Raw genomic sequence first — 23,158 nt, forward strand, 5'->3', positions numbered from 1 at the left:
TCAGTACGAAAAATATATGTATGTAGATGCAAAATATACATAATTATGAAAATCAATAAAAAATAGGAAGTTATATCTAAACACTGAATTAATAAAATTTTGAAAACACAGAAATATGTTCTGTTTACATGTATAAAAATACTAGGCAGCTGACTGAAAATACTTATGTGTAGAGGAAGCGTGTGTGTACAGTAATTATGGAGATGAGGCAAGTTTTGAACTGCAAAAAGACAGCATGTCAGAAATACCTTGTGCAAATAAAAATATTAGACTTGAATTGTTACTTTATCTTTTGTCTTTAAGATGCAAAAAATCCCAATGCTGTTAAAGATTTTTTTTCTAATTACTGCCCTACTGATATATCAAGATATCAAGAGCTGGTAACCTGTTATCTTAGCTTTAGCAGAAGAAGCCTTTATTGATTTAAGCTGCAGTCTAGGGATAACTAGATCTTTGACTAAAAACATTATTTTTCATAGTATCTATCAAAAGTTCAAGCTGAAGAAGTTTCAAAAAAATGCTAAAAATTGTTTCAACAGGATGACTACTAAGTATTTCAAATAATAGTGGGAAAGCCAACATAAAAAAAGTTTAAGAAGAAATGTCTCTTTTTTTTGGAGGAGACTTTTCCATGCCTTCTTTTTCATAAAAGAAAACGCCTTCCATGCCTTCTTTTTTCATACATGCTTGTTACTCAAATTCTTCAATAAATTAATCACCGTTATTTTTGTGCATAATACTTGGAAGATGTCACAGTGTCAGAAAGACAGGAGTTCAGAATGTTCTCCATTTCTTTATTAGGATTTTTGTCTTCTTACATTAAAATTATCAGAAATTTTAATATTTCTCATTAAGATTGTGAAGTTATCACAGTAATTTAAGACCAGACCAAATAAAGGCTACAGGCACCTAGAAGCTGGGCATTGCAGTGTCTTCTAGGTGTTGGTGCTTCAAATTTGGGCAGGCACTTTGCAAAATATACACAAAAACAAAACAAATCAGAAGTTCAGTTAAAAAAAAGCCAAAAACCTCACACAGACAACAGGCAGCTGCCCTGAAGCAGAAAGTAGGAAATGTAAGCAGCTGTTCAGATGACTGATGGAGCTTAAGACGCTTCACAGTCTAAATTTAGTGGACTGTAGCCAAGAATTAGCGGCCAATTGTCCTTTCAGTTCCACTGGCTTCATAATGACATTGCACAAACAACTTTGTTTCAGTTGCTCCAACTTTTTTTATTCATAAAGCCAAGTAGAATAGGTCAAATTGTGGGATCAAATTTATAACCTAGGTCTTTAGTATTCTTAAAATAACTTGCCTCCTTTTTTCACTCTTTTTAAAAATAAATAAAATTGCAATAAAATATTGAAAGTTACCATCCTACTTACATCACTCCATAACGAACTGTTCTGAGTTAGTAGCATCCAGCTTTGGCTAACTTGAGCACATCTTGCTAGATCAACTAAATTTACATAACGAAAGATCTAGGTCAGAAAAACAGACAAACGTTATTAAAAGCTATTCACTAGGAAGCACTGCTGCAGTAAATGATACACATACCTCTATTCTAAAAAGAAGAAAAATGACCAAATTAATATATTAATTATTAATATTAAATATTAATATTTTCAAATTAAATACTTCTTAGTATTCTTAAATTCTTAAATACACTTTTAATAGCAGAATGTCACTAATTTCTCTCATCAACAGCCTTAACAAAGAATATGAAAAGATAGCTTTACTCAAAAGCTGTGATGGAGAAAGATGGGTATGAGTTTCTAAACTGACATTTTTCCAGGACTGCCAGCAGTTTCATTTCATCTACATTAAAGCAATACTTGTAAAAGCTATACTGACAGTTTAGTATATACAGCTAAATATTCTAAAACATACTGTTACCACACGCATCATTCTGAAACATCAAATAATTGTGGCACCTTGTTTTTCCAAAAAGGACTTGCCCTGGTAAATAATATCGGACACAGCAAGATCAAGCCATAAGAGATTGCAAGTAAATAGCATTTGGTAAACTGCTTCCATAGCTCCTCACCTGTCATTTTTAAGGCCAAGTTCCAAACAGTATTTCTGCCAATATAATACTAATGTTTCAGTTTAGAAGAAACTCAATAAACAAAATGAGAGAAAATATGGTAAAGCTTAATACCTTTGCTACAGAAGCAAATATGTATTATATTATAATCATCTGAAAATGCAAGATGCATTTAAGACTCAAAGACTAAGACCATATACTGAATGTTACATAAGAGAGCAGGAGGGAAGTTTTAGAATAAATGTCAGGGGGAAGTTCTTCACAGAGAGAGCGGTGAGGTGCTGGAACAGGCTGCCCAGAGAGGCTGTGGATGCTCCATCCCTGGAGGTGTTCTAGGCCAGGCTGGATGGGGCCCTGGGCAGCCTGGTCTAGTACCAGATCTGGAGGTTGGTGGCCTTGCCTGTGGCAGGGGGGTTGAAACCTGATGATCCTTGGGGTCCCTTCCAACCCAAGACATTCTATGATTCTATGATTTACATACTAAAAACTCCCACAACCCTAATCATTTGCAGAACCAAAGTACTACACCCTATGCCAAAATACAGTAAAATATCTGATATGAAACTCAACATTTAAAATGTTCAGTTGAAAGTATGAAAAAAAAACCAAAAAAACCCTGAAAGAAGCATAGTAAGAAAAAATGCACACCATTTTTCCTAAAGCAATTTTTATGTAAGGAAAGCTTTACACCTGTAATGTAAATAATTACTTTCATAACTGCACAATAATTTAGGTCACTCTGAAAGTAAAGCCTCCTATTTATTTCCATGGAAACTACAATAGTTACAAAGAGGACAACAACACTACTTGAGTCAATTCTCACCTACAAAACACTATTTTTCAACATAGTCATCATCATTAATTATGCATTTCTGCCAGCAATGAACAAGAGCCTGCATGCTGTACTTGTAAGCATCTGCACCAGCAGAGGTGATCCATGGTTACTGTCACCACCACTGAAATGCACCACCCACCACCTCATTGTGCTGATATCCACTGTTTGGCCTCGATAAACATTCGCAAGCGTTGACAAATGTCAATGGGTTTCATTTTTTCTGCATAGAGGAATTCAAGTACAAACCTTTGCTTGAAACAGCCATATTCATTCTAACAACAGTTATGTGATTCAGAATGCAGTTAGGCTCTTGTAAAGGTTTTGGTTTTTTATAAACTACAGAAATGTGCAGCCACTTTTGAATAGTAAATTCCTTCTGTATACCTCATACCTACAAAGACTTGAATCCCATGATAATTACAGTTGGACCCATCACAGACTTAGCTAAGCAAAATTCTGTTTCATGTGAATTAGTTTCAAGTTCAGCCTAACTTAAAACTCTGAGGAATTTTGATACAACTCACAAAAAGTATTTGACAAAATGGATTGTTTATTATTATTTATTGTTAGGGCCTAGTTTTATAGCCTAAGAACAAAAGTAAACTTTTGACTTAGTACTCCTTAGCCTTTTGAATTGTCAGTTCTGAATGGTCCACTGACCATTTATTTCATGTAAAGTCAAAACCACCATTACAGCTTTAAAGCAGAGCAATAATTTTCTGTCAATAATTCAGCATTAGGGTACAGTCGTAGCAGTGATGTTCTTAGGAAACTGTATCATAAAACGATGACATTTAGAAAGCAAATGATTTCCAGATGGCTTTGAACATAAATGTTATTCCAGTAACAAATAGAAGCCGACAGCCTTTTTTTTTTTTTTTTGCATGGGAGAAAAACAGAAAGTTGTACTAAATGATAGCATTCTAATAAAGATTATAACTATAACAATCTGTGGTTTTCAAATGATCCACTGACAAATACTTCTGCAGTGTTAGATACAGTAAAGTCTCCTCATAAGTTCCAAAACGTCAAGAAGTTCAGGCATGCTTTATTTTCCACAGTCTGTGAATGCTTAAACACAAATTCTATAGAAGCTACCAAAGAGGAACAAAAAATAAAAATATTATTGAATACAGAAGGATCCGACAATCTTAATATGAATTGAAATTGCTGAGATCTAACATCAAAATTCAACAACTATGTCTCGCCTTGGCTGCTTTCTCCTCTGCTGGAGTTTATCAACTGCTTTTAAGGAAGACATCCTAACTAATAACCAGAGGCTGGTGGAGACAGAACCCAATAAAAACCACTCGTTAAACGAGATTGGATCTAGTTAATGGATCTAACAAAAAGAGAGCAGAAGGATTTACTGAGACAGGAAAAGAAAGAGTTCTCTGCCTTTTTGCAGCAAATGGTCACAGACGTTTAGCAAGTGGAAACTGTTGCTAGTAAATAGAAGAGTTCTTTCTGTACTTACTACCCTCAATAAAACAGTGACAGCTCAAGAAAGAATAACTAGGTGACAGAAATGCAGGTTTGCACTTCCCTTTGGAACGGGAGAGCTGTTTTTGTTTTTTTTTTTTAATATAAAATGGAAGTATTTAAATTAGAAGGATTTGCTGATCTTTCTCCATAGCAACAGTTTTCAACGTATCTGGAGAGCTCCCAGCTCTTCTATAACAATTTTTGTTCCCTCCACAATTTACACATAAATAAAACCATTATTTTTTGGCACAGGCACCTCTAACTTATATAATAGCTTGTACCATTTAACTCATATCACATACACGAAAAATACTTACAAAAATACTTTCAGCACAACTGTCTCAGCCTGTTTTCCCATATGTGCCCTAATACAACCTGCAAGAGATGCAACCCAATGCCTCACCCTTCCAAGTCACATCTAGGCACACGTAGCTGGAATGCCCCCATATCTCTGTATTTGTGCATTTCAGTCCTTAACCCTCTCTACACCAAAACAACCTGAGAGAATGGGCTCCCATACTCAACATCCCAGCTTCACCTGGGGTAGCTCTTGGAAAGATGCATTACAGCTGTGCTCCCACGCATCACAGCACAGCCCACTACAGTTCAGCATGCCTCGTCACTGAGAAACACCTCATTGATGGATCCCAATAAGCTTAGGTTAGACATGCTGTAGTTTGACACTTTTACATAAGCAAAATCTGCAGCTGCTGCCATAAGATTCACCCCGTCACCCATTTCTCCACCACTCATTCCCCATCTCTTCCCCTGTACCAAGTAAGCGTTTGTGCAGCTAGACTAAGGAACTGAACAAACTGATTCAGTAGAAGGAGAAAATGGCTGTTTTTGAGAAGATTTGTTCCCTGATGCAGTTCACTACAAAGTCATATAAATGACTGTAATGAACACGAAGGGGAGAATGGTGCTGGGGCAAGAATGAGTGAATGGGAATAAGGGTAAATGAGACAGCTTCCCTCCAACTACAGTTGCACGTTCAACATCCTCAGCAAACATGACATTCTGAGGAATTTGAATACTGAAAACTTGATCATGGTTAAGCAATATTAAACCATAATTGTATGGGTATTTTAAACGTAGAGGCTGAATCTTAATTCATCCAATTGATAGAAGTAATTTTGCTTTATGTTTCTGCTCATTGCAGGGGAGTTGGACTAGATGACCTATAAGGGTCCCTTCCAACTCAAATGATTCTATGATTCCATGATTCCATGATTTTAGGAAATACAATTTTCTTAAGAATCGCTTTTGGATTTTAGATATGCAAACACTTTAAGTAATTACAAAAATAATTATTCTTCCTACAGTTATGTCTATATATATGTATCACAGAAATATGGGTCAAAATTGTGTAAATTATTCAATTTTTTTCTTATACCATGTTATTTCCTATTAAAAATCAGTATTGTTCTCATTTTCTACTCGATTCTCCTCACGAATGTACATAAAATCATTCTCTATGTTGGGACCAATGTCTAGGCTGGCAAACTACCTTGCTTTTCACATCCAGACCTCAAAGTTGGAATTGTATGAGAAATGGAAAACATTAATGTTTTGTGCTAAGCCACTGAGGTAACATTTGACAGTATATTTGATTTATAACGGCTATAAAATTAATTTTATATGTAAACTGAAGATAAATCTTATTTTTTTGTATTTTTACAGCTGCTCCGTAGCATTAATCAAAAAGAATGGCTGCATACCACACAATGGTTGTCACTCTGAATTTTTTTACGTGGATTCTGGCTGTTGCGTGCATGGATATTATGTATATGAGATCTGAGTCTCTGCAGCAGCAGCACCCACATGTGACTGAGTCTTCACCACTCCTTCACCCCTTTCTCAAGTACCGAGAATCCCAGAAAACTAAGTAAAGAAAAAGAATGCACCTCCAACTTTACCCTCTCCAAAGAACTACAGGCAGTATAAGGTAAGTAGTTAATCTTTCCTGTTTGAACTATTAGTAACAATGATTTTACTTCTCAAGTGAGATGCAGTTGGCAGAATAAAACCGCTACACCACACTGCTTATTTGTAGGTCACACCAATGGCTGTACATGCTCAGCTGACTAGTTTTCAGCTTATAGATAGAACTTTATCTTTCGAGGTCTCAGCCTACAAGCTGAATCTCACATTTTGTGACAGAAATTTACATACATTATCCAATACAGCTGTAAATAACTTTAAGCCATAAGTAACTGCTATCAAATTTGCTTTGAGATAAGTGCCTCTAAGTCAAAACAGATGAGGCGCTTAACAAGAGTAACACACTTTGAGCTCATGATTTGGATGTTGAAAAAACAGGGCTTGAGGATTAAGACAAAAGAAACAACTCTCTCCCAAACTGGAAAATAAGGACTGCTACTGTCCATATTTTTCGTTATGGAACTAACAGAAAGATTACATTACCACAGGATTTTTTTAATGAAGAAAGAATGCTATTGCAGACCTCAGACTTCCTGCAAATTTGATCAGTTACTTATTTATAGCTATGAAAAGTCTGATAGGTATTGATACATGCAATAATAATGTCTTATATAATATTATCTTCTACATATTGCTGCAGCATATATAATCATTTTAGCATATAATATTATCTCACTAAGAAATGGAACCTTAGGATGTGGCCCTGTAGATCAAATTTTGTTCATTTTACTTCTCATACAGAAAATTAATCTCTCCCTCTGTTCTATTGGAGTTTACACTTCTATGGGAGGAAACATGCTTTGTTTTAGAAAAAGCGCTCAGACCAACTTAACTTGTACCCATGTCTGAGTAATTAGAGGTATGAGTATTATGATTCCCAAGTTCTTTAGGAGAGATGTTACTGCTGCTGGAAGGGGCCCATGGCTGAATCATTTGACAGCAGAAATTCACGGGTTAGTGAATGAGCCAGTACTATGAAAATAGCACAGATGGACCCCACTGATGGACCTGGCCAAAATAAACCAATCTCACGTTCATGAAAACCACATGCACCAATAGTGGAAATCATATAAATGACATCAGTAAGAATTAAAGGATGTTGTTTTTTGGTGAGTAAGGTCTCCCTGTGTTGTATATGCATGACAGCACTAGAACTACGTACGTGATTTAGCAAAGGCTTACAGATTCAAGTTTCCCGTGACTTCAGTGGCATTAGGCACATGATTAAAATTAAGTATCCGTTTTTGGGTTTTAGGATTTGTTGGATAAAAAATAAATTTTGAGTTCACTATACTTCATAGTCCATACTATTTAAAAGAAAAAAAAAATGCTTTACTGAAATACCACTTAAATGCTTTCTCAGTGTTAAATTAGCAAAGAGAGATGATAGGACAAATTAAAGCTTCTACATAAGCTACAGAAGACAACATTTACTTACACGCACTTACAGTGTATCACATAACAACAATTACTTACAGTGACAAATCTGTAACTTAGTTAAACTGTCCTCTAAAACTGAAGGTCTTACATCCAAAGTTTAATAATTTTGTTGTTTTTCTTAAATGTTGCCACAGATTAAGTGCTATTGATTATACACATTTTTACCAGTCTAAAGACAAAGACTCTTTTTTATCTGGAGCTTCCTGCATCTGGGTAGAAGTAGCTCCTCTTCTAGAAGTTACCATATTAACAAGCTACATTTTGTAAAGGCACAAAAATACTGAACAAAGCAGCCTTCTCAACAAACAAACAAATTTAAACAAACTGGAAAGAAATTTCTCCCTATTTGCAGTAGATTCTCCTCCTCTAGTCTTGCTTTCAGAGCTAGCACAGTCTTACGGAGCTGTATAATCTCCATACAGTCTTATCTTTGAGAAAATAAACCGCTTCAGGACATGGATCAAGAGCACCTACCCACTGCAAACAAGCCCTTTTACTTCTCTCAGGAGTTCCAGTCTCTGTCTCCCCAGCAGATTTCCTGATTTCTTGTTCTTCCTCAGTTTGTAGAAGCTTCTGGATGTCAGAATGGGGTGTATAATTCACACTTACCTGACATTAAAGAAAAGAATACCTCCATCTTTCAGAGACTGCATCTGACTCAAATTGAAGCAGCTAGAAAAATGTAGTCAGGACGCTTTGTTCTCATCACACAAGCATATCAACAAAAAATAAAATATACACACAAAAATTAATTAGTACATCAGAGGTGTTCGATTTATCACAAACCTGTAGTAAAGCTTTTTCTGGGAAATGGTATGTTTTACGTTTGATAGTAAGATTATTTGAATCAGAAAAGCCTTTCTGACTTTCCTTTGCCAGACTCTGAAAAAGATGGTACAAGAAAAGTACAATGTTAAAATAACTGCAGATTCAAACTTTTGAATACTTCTAAATATTCAGAAATATTACCAAAAATGGAAATCTGCTAAATGTAATTACATATAGTTAGATAACTGTGAACATTTCTAACTGCTATTACTGAGAATAATTACAATATTGGAGCACATCTCATGATTTGCATTGTAGCAATGCAGTATAGAAACATGGGAAACATCTGCATTTCCAAATTAAAACATTGTGTACACTAGTTTCCATGTACAACATGACAGAAACACACACATTTTTAAGAGAAGTCTTCAAAAGATATCACTACTAAAATCTGTCGTTATATTGTATACAACAATGTATACTGCAAGAAAAGACCAACATGAAATGCTCTGTCTGAAGAACTGTGATCTCTACACAGGAGTAACACTGAATCTCATTTTTGTTTTATATTTTAGTTCTATAAACAGAATAGCTTCAGGGGTTATAAAGTGTTGGGTTGTTTTTTTTTTTTTTTGGTTGGTTGGTTCATTTGTTTGTCTTTTCATTTGAATGTTGTTAAAGGGAAAAGATGAGAAAAAAAGGAAGAAATATGGAAGAAGGGAAAAATTAGGAACAAAGAAAATGGGAAGGAAAAGAAAACAGAGGAAAGGAAAAGCCAGAAAGAATAGAGCAAACCAAAATAATGACCTTTAGAGTGTAATTCCCAGTATTAAATTTTTTTTGCTCCTTAGTAGCAATGAGTCCTTCTACCCATTAAGTTTATTATGTATTATAATCATTAACGCTTAACACTGCATTTTAGGGTCAGTCAGGGTCATCTCAGATGTCCTGGGTTATCCAAAATATCTACAGAAAAATAGGTATTTTGCAAATCTACATGATTCATAGAGGATTCTTGAATTTCTGGGGCATTGAGCTGGAGGTCTGTCTAGTCTAGCCTTGCCTGAGATATCCAAGGTATATTGAGTTACATCTGAAGCCCACGTTTAGGCAACGTAATTGCTCCCAAAATGCCTGCAATACTGTACACAATACAAAATTCTATAGTAATCAAAATATGTGGATTCATTTATGTGCTTTCCACTATACGCATTCTGATTCAGTTATGGACGTCAAACCAATCCTTATATCTGCTATTATGAATGGAAAGAATTTCAAGAATGTTATGTCCTGGGTATGCCCTGACACACTCCAGAAACAGGACATCTTTTGTAGATGCAATCCAGACAGACTAACTTTTTAGGCATGTTAATATACCAGCTAGAAAACAGAATATAGAATGAGAGGGACAAGAAATAAAAATAAAATCAAGAGTCAGCTAACTAATTTGAGCTAATAGAGAAGAATCAGGACTGACAATAGGCTTTCACCAGAAAGTATTTGGCAACTGGTGTCCGGTAGCCAACAGTGGCTAAACTGTTAAAAGCTTATTTCCATTCTGACCAATCCCTTCTGTAGGTGGAGAAGCCAAAGGAGGCAAACAGTAGAAGAATTCTATCTGTGTGAGCATGATTTTTGGAATCTCCATGCCATCAGCTGTGACTGGGTCTTACAGTTCTCATCACTCTCCTTCCACACACACTACCTGCCGAGCATCACAGCATGCTATAGCATTCTCTTCCCTGGCAGGAAAAATATTCCCAGAAATGACAAGTATGACTCTATTTCTTACAGTGAGATTAGATAGGGCTGTTGGAATGTGGGGCATAACGGGCTGTCCACGTGCTGCCTACTCTCAGGTGATTCCCCATTTTGGCTACCCCACCCTTCTGGGGAGCGAATGAGCTCCCAAAGGCCTCTCCTTGCTGTGTTTGAGTCTACACCTCTTGGATACTGGGGCTGGGGTCCAGAAGCATCCTCACTACTGATTATCACCTCAGTGGGTAACATTGCTCCTAAGACATCAACAATCTGATCCAAGCCAGGGACATCATTGATAATAAACAACAACTGTCAACCCTTTTTTGCTGCTTTTGATATGACTAGACTTCTACTCATGGAACGATACCTAGAATCATGGAGGTAATGTTCTGCTTCCCAAACATCATAATTACTAAGCATCAGTATTAGCAGCAGTACAGTAAATTACTTCATTTAATAATAATTTAGCTGCTTTTCCATAACAGTTGGAATTAATGGAGGTAATCCTTAATCATGGAGCTTATATTTAAAATATGCCACTGCTTACCTCAAAATATGCATTAGTTCTCGAAGAACTGTGGGCCTCTGCATGCCAAGCTTTCAAGACAGCACTTAAATTTATTTTGTTAAAGATCTCTTGCAGTCTGCTTGCTGCTACTAAAAAATATACATAATCACAATTAATGTGAAGATAAGTAAAAAAGAAGCGTATCATTTAAATGCTTTAGAGGAATGACCATCTATTGAACTGTATTTCAAAAACAAAAAAACACAACCATTCAGCTCAGCTTTTGTAAGGAAATAAGTAACAATTCTCTACAATAGATATAACTAACACATTTGCAATAGGATTTTGAGTTTGACTGCAAAGCATAAACATGACATAATTCCTATTTACCAGAGTTGTGTATAAGACATTACTGATCTACATTTTGAACTACCAGACTACCCAGTGATTTCATCCTGGAGCTACAGGATGCATAGAGAGCTCTGTGAAATCAAATGCTATAAAGAAAACTTTAATAATATTTCAGATAGCATAGAAGTCAAGTCATAAGAACAAGTAAAGTTAGGGACCAAGTGTTACACTAAAGTATTAAGCATACAAAAAAGAATAGGGGATATTAAGTGTGAGTAAAACAGTATACAAAAGATCACAAGTTCATGATGAATCAATGCAAACTAAAAAAAAAAAGTAATTTTAAGAAAAGTTTGAAGAAATTGAGTTTCCGTTAGTCCAAGGCACCAGTTAAAAAACAAACTATAGTAGTTGTCCTTCTGTATGTAAAATGTGTTGCAAATGCAATGGAAAAATACACTTCATAGCTACTAAAAGATAAGAGAAGTGAGATAAGTGCAATTTTCCGCAAAAAAAATAAGTCATCATTAAAGATGTAAAATTAAAAATTTGATATGTTAAATACACACTATAGAATCACTTGTCTACTATTTTTTTTAACAAAAAAAAAGTCTTGAAATTCTACTACTAAAATAAAACAAATGATTATAAAGGAATATTTAAAACACATTTTTGTTTGTGTAAAAACTAACATTGTGTCAGATTTGAGACACATGGATAACAGGCCGTTTTCTGTTAAATGAGTCATGATCATACACTGTGGATTCTAGGGAATCTCTGTTAAGATATTATTTAGTTATATACTTTAGCAAGTGTACATTTTACACTTTAATTATAAACTTTACTAACTCTTTATGCTATGTAATCTGACAGTTAAAGAAATCAGAAAGATTTGCAGGGCAAATTCCTGAAAAACAATACCAAACTTTCATTATCTAGAAGACCCAAGGAGGCAGACAAAAACTCCCATGGTTGCAAAGCAACTTTAAACTGCACCTACATCAGCATGCCCTGGTGTAAATCAGTCAGGGTCTAACAGCACATTGGCATGCTCCTCTAACCCCTTCTCAAAACACATGGCTCAGACTTGAACTTTTTCCACACATCTCTCCTTCCTTGGTTCGGGTCATAGTGAAACAGACTGCTACTATAAACAGACCCCAAAAGTCATCAAATTTTATTCAAGACAAAAAATCAACATTTTTTCTACTCTTTCTTCTTCTCTTTTTCTTAATTCTCAGTCATTCCAGTTAACTTGTTTACAGTGCAACCTGACAAACAGTTATATTGCTACCGGCACACTGAATGGAGTTTATCCAGATGCCATATAAGGAAATATATTGTGTAATTACGCATTACAGATGCCTCCCCTGCTTCTATGAATTTAGAATTAACAAAAGCTGCCTCATTTGAAAGTAATACTTAAAAGAGAAGAAAGAAGTTAGTAATAGGAAAGAACAGGAAAGCTCTGAAAACTGGCTAGGGTAGACAATGATGTGGCACTCCAGCTCTGTAAAAGCAGTGTTTTAGCCATACATAACTATATGAGCATAAACCCATAGCTACAGGTAGCACTTTTGGCCCAATCTTCACTTTTACAGAACTTCTATTTGAGAGGATTCATGTTAATAGTATCTATGTTTAGAGTTGCTGTTACATGGAGACGTTAAAAATAAATAAATAAGCAAACATACCCACAGGATCTGTGGAACATAAAACCTCAGGCAGGGCAAAGAAGGTATGTATTTTTTCCTGTTTCCTGACTTTTTTTTTTTTTAAATTTTGATCTTTGCGCCTTCTCCACCTCCTATGAAGAATTCTCTCCAGGTGAAGCCAAGACTATGACTTCGTGATCCCTCCCACTCTATCCCTATCACTGTACTCTTCCCAGAAAAGAATACTGGTTCACTGCACCCTGTACTTCTGACATATACTCCACTTTCCTACCACATCCCAGGCCTGCTTTGCATCAGCATCACTACTCAATCTTTATAGAAGTGTACCACCATCACTTGCCCCAGCAAAGCAATTCACGGAAACACTCCTTTTCATGGCACTCACAGAACCAAGTAGCCACAGACCAGTCAACAAACAGCATCTTGCAATACAACCCAGCAAAAAGACAGATAAATCATTGGACAAGAACATTTATTTAATGCACCATAATTTTCTCTTATATAACATGTATTTTTCTCTTATGCAGAACAGCTGTGTAGACTTACATGCAGTTTTTTCCTTGTGAATCTGAACCCACATGCTCCACTTCTGTATAACTGGTTTTAATATTTGGACGTTATAATGAACTACTGCTAGAGCCATCTTCTGCTCTGCCTTTTTTCTTTTGTTCTTTTTCAGCAGATTGTATTTTATCCATCCTCTGAATTATGAAACAGAATGAATAATTTAGCACAGCTAACCCAACTTGAATGCAGTAAAATCTATAAAACAGCAGTTTGCTTTGAAACACAAAGCAGTCAAGCTCATCAATATAAATTTCTGAATATAAATCCTGTTTTTTACTTAATTTAAATAAAATATACATTGGTAGTTATTCATTTTAATAAATTTTCTATTTTTTCTCAATATTCTCCATTACCAAACAATAAAAACCTGCTTGGTTTCACCACCATATACCATGCTTTCATACACTATTCTTTATTTATATGAGTATTTATACAAATAAATCCATAAATGCAAGCATTTGCTGAAGTGTTCCTCTGAACTGGCAACTAAAAAGGTTATTTTTTGTTACTAACAATTTAAACTTTGCTAAAAATCTCATTTCTGTTCTATGTGAAGTAATAAGACGTGATTAGGTTTAATGTCACTGATACATTAAAATATAGTATTTCTCCTCATCTGATTTTCTGAAAGGGCTATTGAATAAATTAGACCTTATCAGATCACTTGCATTTGCCAAAATCTCTCTCATTTTGGATTATAAAAATATAATGGATGCATTAATGAATGAAACATTCTATTGCTGCAGTCCAACTTCTATGATAATTTTAAAAAACCTGTTAGCTCAGACAATCTTCAAAATGCTGCTGTAAATGAAAAAGGAATAGCTGTCCATGTCCCTGGTGTACACGACAAAAATTTCCTTGCAGCAAGGAAAATTCAGCTATGAGGAAATATTTCCAGTAGAAAGGATTATGAAGTCCTGGAATAAACTGGCAGCAGAGGCTGTCATGTCTCCAACACTTGTGATCTTTAAGATCACTAAAATCAGCCTACAAAAAATGCTCACCAAGCCTAACCTAGATACAGCTTGCAAAACATTGACCTCCCTACCAATCCTATGATGCTGTCATTCTTAGCAAGAATTTACACTAGAGTTTCTAACAAAGTTGTACATCAGATATAATTAGCACTCTATGATTTCCAAAATAAAATGGCATTGTTAAATCTCTAATCTAATCCATTCTAAATGAAAGTTTATTAAATTTTGATACACGTGCCTATAACAAAGAAACTAGTCAACATGTTTATTTGTGATTATTGTATTTTACAAGATACCGATGTATTATCCTCACTTTTTGAGAGGAAAAGGGGGATTATCAAAAGTATAAACTACCTACAGCTAAGTACAGAGGAAACTGAAAAAAGAGCAGAAGAGAACCCAGATCTATTACTTTCAGACTTAAACTCAAATTATACCTTTATTCTTGGGTGCATTAACATATCCCTGACAAATAGAGTTGATCAAAATACAGAAGTGTCAACAGACTTTGGTCCAGTCTGAAATGGAATTTACTAGTTTTAACATAAAATAGCATTGCTGAAGAAAAAATAAAACCAAACTGACATTTCTGATCTCTCTCTATTTTGTTCCATTAAAATGAAAACCATTTCCTCACCCCACAGAATTACATAGGCATGCCTTTGATAAAAGATGTTTCCTACGATTTTCCTGACTTATATGTAAAATGCGTATACTTACCCAAAATACAGCTTCATTAAGTTTCTGCTATAAAAGTTCCAAGCTTTGGCACATAATTCTTCAGTCATCTAAACAATTCATTTATGGCATTAGTACACAAAACAGTTCTGTATTATGAATAGTTAAAAATCAGACAAAAATACGAACTCATATTGTCCATGTGCAAATTAAAGTATCTATTTTAAAGAGATGAATGTTCAAGTATTATTTTCCGTTTACAGTTAGAAGCACTTCCGCTGCCAAGTCATACCTCTGTTTTTATACACAGAATTAAAGGAAGAGCTAACTCAGCATATGAAGCAAAAGTAATGTGAGTTCTTGAGGGAGGGCTTAATCTAACTGAAATTATATTTATCCTTCAAATTGTCTCTTCAACAGATTGACTTTATCCAGTAATTAAGCAAATTAAATAAATACTCTCTGCATAAATCTGTCCGTGATTCATTACTATGTACACCATTTGTTACATGAGTTTAGCCCATATTTATTCTAGTAATCCTGTTTGAACTTCTAAAAAAGCAAAATTGTTTAAGACTAGGAGCTATGATCTTTTATTTTAAGAATATCTCCCTAGATGCTATGCTCACCTCTGATGACATTAATTTTTGGAAGAAGACAAATCAGATTCAATAGAGAGAAACACAAAGGATTGTTTTTCTGACATCAGATATTTTTAAAAAATAGCATGAGAAAATCTTAAAAACAGAATTTGAGTTATTTGGTACTAGATTTGTTCACAGTACAGAGTTAATGCATATAATATATTCAATGATTTTTACCAGTTGTGCATCTTCTCCAAAAAGTGTGTTCAGGTGTGTTTCTGAAATCCTCTTCAATTTTGGGTGTAAAGATGAATCAGTACACAGATACCTTCAAAAGGGAAGGAAATTACATTAAATGTAATCATTACATTAAGGATAACCAAATTATATTATACATTACAGTATCCTGAAAAGAAAATATATCTTTTCTCTGTAGTTAATAGATTATTGTTACAAAATACACTTTATTACTAAAAAGATTAAGACCTGTATCACCTCAATTACAACTAACAAAAGGGCACATTTTAAAACATTTGCAAAATACAAAAACAAATGACCACATTTTATTGTTACTTTTAGGGTAATTTTGAAATACTGTGAAAAATAGAGCTTAATACATTCAATGTAACATCAGCCATTTTCAATAAGATCGTACTATTTTGTTTCTCATCTTAATATTGAATTAACAGACATCTCAAATTTTCAGTACTTGTAGTAATGTTTCCTTCTGTTATAGGCAGATGATGGTATGTCTGATGGTACGTAAACTGATGTCTGATGGTATGTATGATGGTAGGTAAACTGTTTTGTTTTCATTTTAAAATACAGACAACACATTCAAGAACCAAAATTAATTTTAAAAGACTACATTATGAGCCCACAACAAACATGGAAATGAAAAGTATTTACTAAAATTAAAGGATAAATCAAATTATTTTTCAACTTTTAGGAAAGACATTATAAACATTACCAACAAAACCTCATCACTGTGGTTCAGGCTGCTGACGTACCCTGTGATATTAGAAATTCTGTTACACTGTGGAAAGGATACAATGAGGGCACAAATCTGCATCACTCACTGCAATGACTTCGTCTGTGACCATAAGGTACCAAAGTCAGCCTGAGAGCATGCGGAGTGGCTGGGCTCCAGGCAGCACCTGAGATCCCTGCTTAGGTGGGCCCAGTGAGTAAGGATCCACCTCCTACAAAGAACTTGAACAAAAGTGACACACGCACAGAATATGTGAGCAAGTAAGTCCTTGGGTGCTTCACTGGTTTGGTATTGGTAGATTTGCTCCCAGTACAGAGTTAATGCAAATACTCAATGGCAGTTTTCCGACAATGATGAGCTGTTCTGCAGAACTCAGTATCTCAGCAGAGCAGTCCCTTACTAAAAGGTTACATCCATGACAGAAGATCCTACTAAGTGAAACTTAAAAAAAATAATAATAATTACATAGTATAGACTTTACATGTAACACAAAATTTAATTCATATTGAATTAAAATGTTCCATCTCCTTCCTGTCCAAAGCTCTTTCATTCTCCGAATTTTTGATCATAGTGCTACAAACTTTTGTTCATTTTTTCTTCTCCTCTTGTTCCCTTATGTTACAATCTCAGATGTTCTTCCCAATATTTAAAGCTTTTTTCATGGCCTAATCCTAGTCCTGATGGTATCATACAATATCAGACTCCATTACTGCACAGCTGTGACACCTACAAATGAAACTGCATTATTGGATGAAGTCCAGTTAGTGAAAAAAAGAGGGTACTGTATCTGCTTAGTGACTCGTGTCAAGGTAAATATCAGTACAGCTTCTTCTCTTTCCTCTGCACCAACTGAAGACTTTTTCCCAATATACAAAACCTTCAACAGACTAGAATTTGTAAGCCCAGAGATTGTATACTTATAGAAACTCATCCGAACCATGAAATTCCTTACTTATATGCAAAAGCTAAAGCAGGAGGGGAAACTAACTTCCACATGAGCTGTACATGAGCTTTTATGAGAACTGAACATACTTCAAAAAAGAGTAAGAACAACCTTAAATATTCAAAACTAATGCAAAACTCTAAATCCTATTTTCATGTTACTGCCAACATTGGTCTCACTGTATCTGCAATATCACGTGCCATTAATATTTACTTTTAACTTGCAGTCTACACAGTAGACACTGTGGCATTAGCATGTTTTAAAAGGCCAGGTTCAACATTATAAACCACATTGCACACACACAAACATTTAATACATACCATAAAACATCATCTATTCCCTTCTCCATTATTTCTCTGAGCTTTTCCTCTAAAAATATAAGTGGGTCTTCTGGACGCATAACAATTACACCACAAAGTAAAGCCTGCAAAAAGAAACTACAAATCAATGCCTTTGTGATAATAGTAAAGGTTCATCTAGATGTGAAACCACTAAAATAAACTCAAGATTGCAAGTTACTTTTAAAATACTGTAAAATAAAAGCTTTTTTTTTATTGCTTACCTTTAATTTATATCTTAAATAGAAAATTGCATATATCAGCATATTTCAGTTGCTAGACTTCAAAGTATTGGGCGTAGGACAGTAATAAAATACATGGTATTTACATAAATATTCCTACTAAGAATTTCAATTTTTAATATGCATTCAAGAAAGAACATCCATAAGACTGGATACTTTCATTATCTAACAAAAAACAGCATTTAAAGCAAGATTAATTCTGTGCAGTACAGCATATGGTGAATTAAGAAGCATGACCAGATATCAACTCTGTAAAATACACTGAAAACAAAATACAGATGATAATAAAATTTTCTAATTTTTATTACATTTTAGCAGTGCTGCAGAATAACTGAGGAACAGTTTTTCTCACTTGTGTTCAGCTGTCTTCATCTAAAATCTATAGCTCATTTATTTTTGGATTGTGAGCTCACATACAGAAAGAACTTCTAAATCATATTGATATTTAAAAGCATACGGGCAAACTTTGGTTATTTAAATGAACACTATAAACTAGAAAGTTTTTATTTCCAGGTAAAAATTTCAGAACATGACTGTGTATCTTTAATGAGATATTAATCTACATTAAAGCAAAAGATGTTATCCTGGGATGCACTCTGTTGTTTATAGTTCCCTCTGCTGGTTATCAATAAACTAGCTCTTAACAGTTATCACAAAAGCAGCAACTGAATTTTTCGATTTTCTTCCAGCCCTGACCCTTCAAAACTTGCTTTTCTTTGTCTCAACCCACTTCTCACTACGGCAGTTCTCCATGGTGCAGCTGGATGGTGCTAACTCTCTAACTCTAATTTCTGCTATTCAGAGTCTGGTCTAACCTCTGGAAGTTCATCACCCAAATTCTGACTGTGCAACTCACTATCATAGTATCATAGAATCACAGAATCATAGAATGGCTTGGATTGGAAGGGAAGCCAAGGATCATCAAGTTCCAAACCCCCGCCGCTTATCTTTAATTTTTCCAAACCATTTCTGTTTACGTATGCACCTCATGGGTGAAAATACTTCAACATCCATGTTGATTTTCCCATCTTATTACTGTAATACAACTGATCAGTATAAATAACTAAATATAAAAAAAACCTAAATATATAAAAAAAGAAATATCTGAAGCAATTGCAACATATGTGATAGATCAACTCAATATCAGAATGTAACAGCTTTCTCACTGTACCAACTCAAATGATTTGCAACTGCAGAGCAGTTTCAGGAGAGAGATCACTGAGAGTTATAACATAGAAGCACAACAATGGAGACTTTTGGCCATGAGTATGTGCTGTTTCTTTATATGCTCACCAGTTAAGACCAATATAATAAGGCAAAACAAAACATCTTTTATGCACAGACAATGAAAGGCAACTGTCTTCGGTTTACACACCTTGAATATTTAGTAACATTTATCAACCCACTGATTACAACCATAGCATCTCTTTGATGTTCTTAATACAAACGCAATTTTCAATGTATATCTCGATGGTGGACTATATTAAGAAAACATTATAAATCTAACAGTTACTGCTGTCATTCATGACAGATAATACCATTTTAAATATTATCTATGCATTTAAATAGCTTTCTTCACAAGCTCTTCTACCGACAGACTTCCCAAAGCCAATCCCAAGGCTGTTCAGCTACTCCCTCTCCTGGCTCAACCCAGTAACTGTCTGCCATATGAATTCCAGTTACTAGTGTAAGTTTCATTTACGCTCTTTTCTTTTTCCCCTTGATGTGAACACAAGCAGCTTTCTTTTCCTTTCAACATTATGAAAGGTGTAACACACAGAAAATCCACAACAGCCAAGTATAAGCTGGTCTTCAAGTCTTCTATTCAACTTACTCTCCCTTTCTGCATACATTTAATGACTGATAAAAATACACTCATACCTTCAAATTTATTCTTACTCCTTACTTTCTATTCCACACAATAGCACTGTGCGGAATACAAAGCTACTGACAATCAGCAGTTCTGTCATTTGAATAAAAACATTTGATATCCAAGAAGTTCAGGGAGTGTCAGGTTGGATATCAGGGAAAGGTTCTGCTCCAGAGGGTGGTGGGCATGGAACAGGCTGCCCAGGGCAGTGGGCACAGCCCCAAGCTGCCAGAGCTCAACAAGTGTTTGGACACCACTCTCAGACACAGGATCTGACTTTTGGGTGGTGCTGTGTGGAGCCAGGGGTTGGACTCAATGATCTTTCTGGGTCCCTTTCAACTCAGGATATTCTATCATTCTGTAAGTTTTATAAACTCTTTGGAGGTGACATTTTTTTCGCCATTAAAAGAACTTGGTACACACACATAGTTTGTTAGACATGCTGTAACAGTGATTTCCATTTGTTTTCAACAGAAGATAGCATGACTGGATGACATGGATGATGACTGTCAGCTGTGCCTTAGAAAGCATTCCCTAAGAAGACAAAAGAACATCCATGTCTTGTCTATAATGTTTTTGAAAGCAAATAGTTTCAAGATCTGTGTTCTACACCTCAAAAATCAGGAAATCCAAATGCAATAGATTCATTTTTTACCAAAAATTCTTAACAGTTGCATGTTCTCCCCATTCTCTCTTACTCCCAGTCCTGCGCAAATCAACACAGCATCTACCCAGGAGTAATTTACTGGAGATAAAACCAACATGAAACCTAATGATTCTCCCAAATCCCATAGGCTATCCAGAATCACAAGGTGCCACGGAGACCAGTTCTGCTAACAGTGCCTCTTGTTTCCCTGCAAACCCTCAAAATCTGCAGTGCTTTTCCAGAAGCACCTGCTGAAGTATAGAGACTGTATGCTTTCCTGTCACATTTCAAAAAAAGAAGTTTGCCCCGAATTCCTTTTGGATAAAAGCCCTGGACCTTTGTAAGTTTTGATGTGCTGTGACTACTGCCTCTCCTGCTTACCAGTAATGATCTCACTGTCTTTGTGTTCCTCATGCCCACACATGTTTCCTACAAATGCCTGCTGCCTCACCAGCTGCCTCTGAGGCACGTGGGCAGGGAGCATCTTTTGCTAGATGTAGCACAACACACAGTGCTGAGCTGTCTCTGAGGTTTCTAAGCCTTACAGTGATGACGACCATTACAACAAGTAGCATGTGAGTGCCAATGTACCAAAAAAAAATTTCCAAGAAATACACTAATTTAGTTATTTTGATTTGTTGCCACAAAATGTTATGTCCCAGTCTCATCCTTGTAGTACTGGCTGCTCACTGTATATTCAAATTACACTAACACGTTTTATATAATCCATGACAACTTGCTTAAATGGCACTGCAGTATCATAAATGTTACATATTATTATTTCAAATCTACCTGCAATAGAAGACTACATTGTACACCGGATGCATTTTGGCAAAGCCGGTGAAAGCCTGCATTCCCAGGAAGAGCTCCAAGTAGGTGGGCTGCAGCGTAAAGCAGCACCGATTCCAAAATAGATGTATAAATGTGGCAAAACTATTGCCAGCATTCTCTCTTCTGGAGGCCTAGAAAGTCTGGTCTACAGTTGCTATCCCTGTCAGCAGAAAAGCAAAAAAGGAAAGGGGAGGGTGTGTGAACTATGAAGCCTGGCCATGACCTTCAGTCTTCCACTAACCCTGACCAGATGCTTGACTTCTCTCACAAGCTTCTCCATTCCAGCCATAATCCCTGACCTTCCCATTCCTATTCCTAAATGAGTAGCAATCTATCCTTCAAAATTCAGCTGAGTCATATGGCAGAAAAACAGCGATCCAGCTCTGCGTCCACATCTAATTTTAACATAGCACAAACACAGCTACAGTGAAGTCATCCCATGCATACAACTTGCAGGATTTCATTTTGCCTGATGTCTTATGGTTATTGATTAAAGTAAATTTGGATGAGATCTGAAAGAGGGAAATCACACAGGAATGAAAGAATCCGACGCAGCAGGGAAGCCCAAGTTATTTGGACATGACTATTTGGACACCAACTGCGCGTGGATCATGTCCAAACCACAACATAACCATAAATGACTTAAGAAAATGTCCACTTTAGAACTCCATATCCTTCTTAATTTTGAGAATGTTTGCATAAATGTTCATAGATCTCAGCTTAGCTTTGGTGTGCCTTAATATCAAGGCCAGTATCATCTCATTTATCCTCATGCAAAGCATACTGGAACCTCATAAAGAAATGACAATGACAAAAAAAAAATATTTGTAGGCATCAGTGAGCACCAACACCGAAGAAACAAGAAAAAAAAAAAGGATGAAAAGATCTTCCAGAGACTGATTTTGTAACTAGTCCTTTCCCTTAAGAAACTCTCTTTAATCTGAACCTTAATTCTTTCATTTTTCAGTTTCACCTTCTTATGCAGACACATCTTCTGGTTTCCTGAGCTTCGAAAAAACAACCCACAACAAACAATCAGGAGAAGGATTCTCAGAAGTGCTCAGTCTGCCCGGTGTGCTGCTCTATAATTATTCTAAATGGCTCAAGATTTCTTTACGAATGTTTCCATGGAAATCCTGTCTGTAACTGCTGCCTGCAAGCGGGTCTATTTTGGTACCTGAAGAATATCAGGGCACCTCTGAAACTGCTTTGTGCGTCATCTTTGTTCAAGAAAACTGAAACACGGGTGCTAGGTAAAAAGAGAAGAAACTAAAGAAATATAAAAGCATGGCGAAGAAACCTAAAGACAAAACCGCAAACTGTTCACCGCAGAGCCCATCACGTTGTGACACAGTTCCACTCCCCGACACTTCACGGAAGCTTCTTTACTCCTGTTCCAACACGGGACCCTCCAGCAGCCGGGATGCGTCAGGCCGCGCAGAGCCCTTTACCTCGTAGATCTGGACGAGGCTGTGGCGCCTGAAGTAGGCGCGGAGCTCGGGGCCGCCGCTGCGGAGAGCCGCCATGGCCGAGCGGCGCCCGCGGTCGCGTAGCAACGGGCCGGGACCGAGGTGCTGCCCCGGGCCTGCCCGCCCCGCCCCGCCCCTTCCCCACACGCGTTGGTTCCCCGTGAAAACGCGTGGGCAGGGAGCACCTCTTGGGGTATGTGAGTG

The 23,158-nt window shown here is 36.1% G+C and overlaps 1 protein-coding gene across 9 annotated transcripts in view; it reads right to left on the bottom strand.

Moving 5' to 3' along the window:
- Window positions 1-23,081, bottom strand: part of FBXL13 (F-box and leucine rich repeat protein 13) — a 78,410-nt gene extending 55,329 nt beyond the window's left edge. For 5 of the 9 annotated variants that reach the window (XR_002434316.1, XR_002434317.1, XR_002434318.1 and 2 more), the window contains exons 1-9: window positions 22,937-23,081; window positions 17,879-17,982; window positions 16,704-16,826; window positions 15,862-15,952; window positions 15,083-15,150; window positions 13,362-13,516; window positions 10,828-10,937; window positions 8,538-8,633; window positions 1,386-1,481 (exon numbers count right to left, since the gene is read on the bottom strand). Coding sequence is in view for 6 of the 9 variants with exons in the window: in XM_021384522.1 (XP_021240197.1) it covers window positions 1,386-1,481; window positions 8,538-8,633; window positions 10,828-10,937; window positions 13,362-13,516; window positions 15,083-15,150; window positions 15,862-15,952; window positions 16,704-16,826; window positions 17,879-17,982; window positions 22,937-23,011 (918 nt within the window). In the remaining 3 variants the exon portion in view is untranslated. Of the gene's footprint in view, window positions 1-1,385; window positions 1,482-8,537; window positions 8,634-10,827; window positions 10,938-13,361; window positions 13,517-15,082; window positions 15,151-15,861; window positions 15,953-16,634; window positions 16,827-17,878; window positions 17,983-22,785 lie in introns of those variants that run through there. The other 4 variants (XM_021384517.1, XM_021384519.1, XM_021384520.1 and 1 more) reach the window with 4 other exon arrangements.

Source organism: Numida meleagris, chromosome 1, assembly GCF_002078875.1.
Source record: "Numida meleagris isolate 19003 breed g44 Domestic line chromosome 1, NumMel1.0, whole genome shotgun sequence".
Classification (NCBI taxonomy): domain Eukaryota; kingdom Metazoa; phylum Chordata; class Aves; order Galliformes; family Numididae; genus Numida; species Numida meleagris.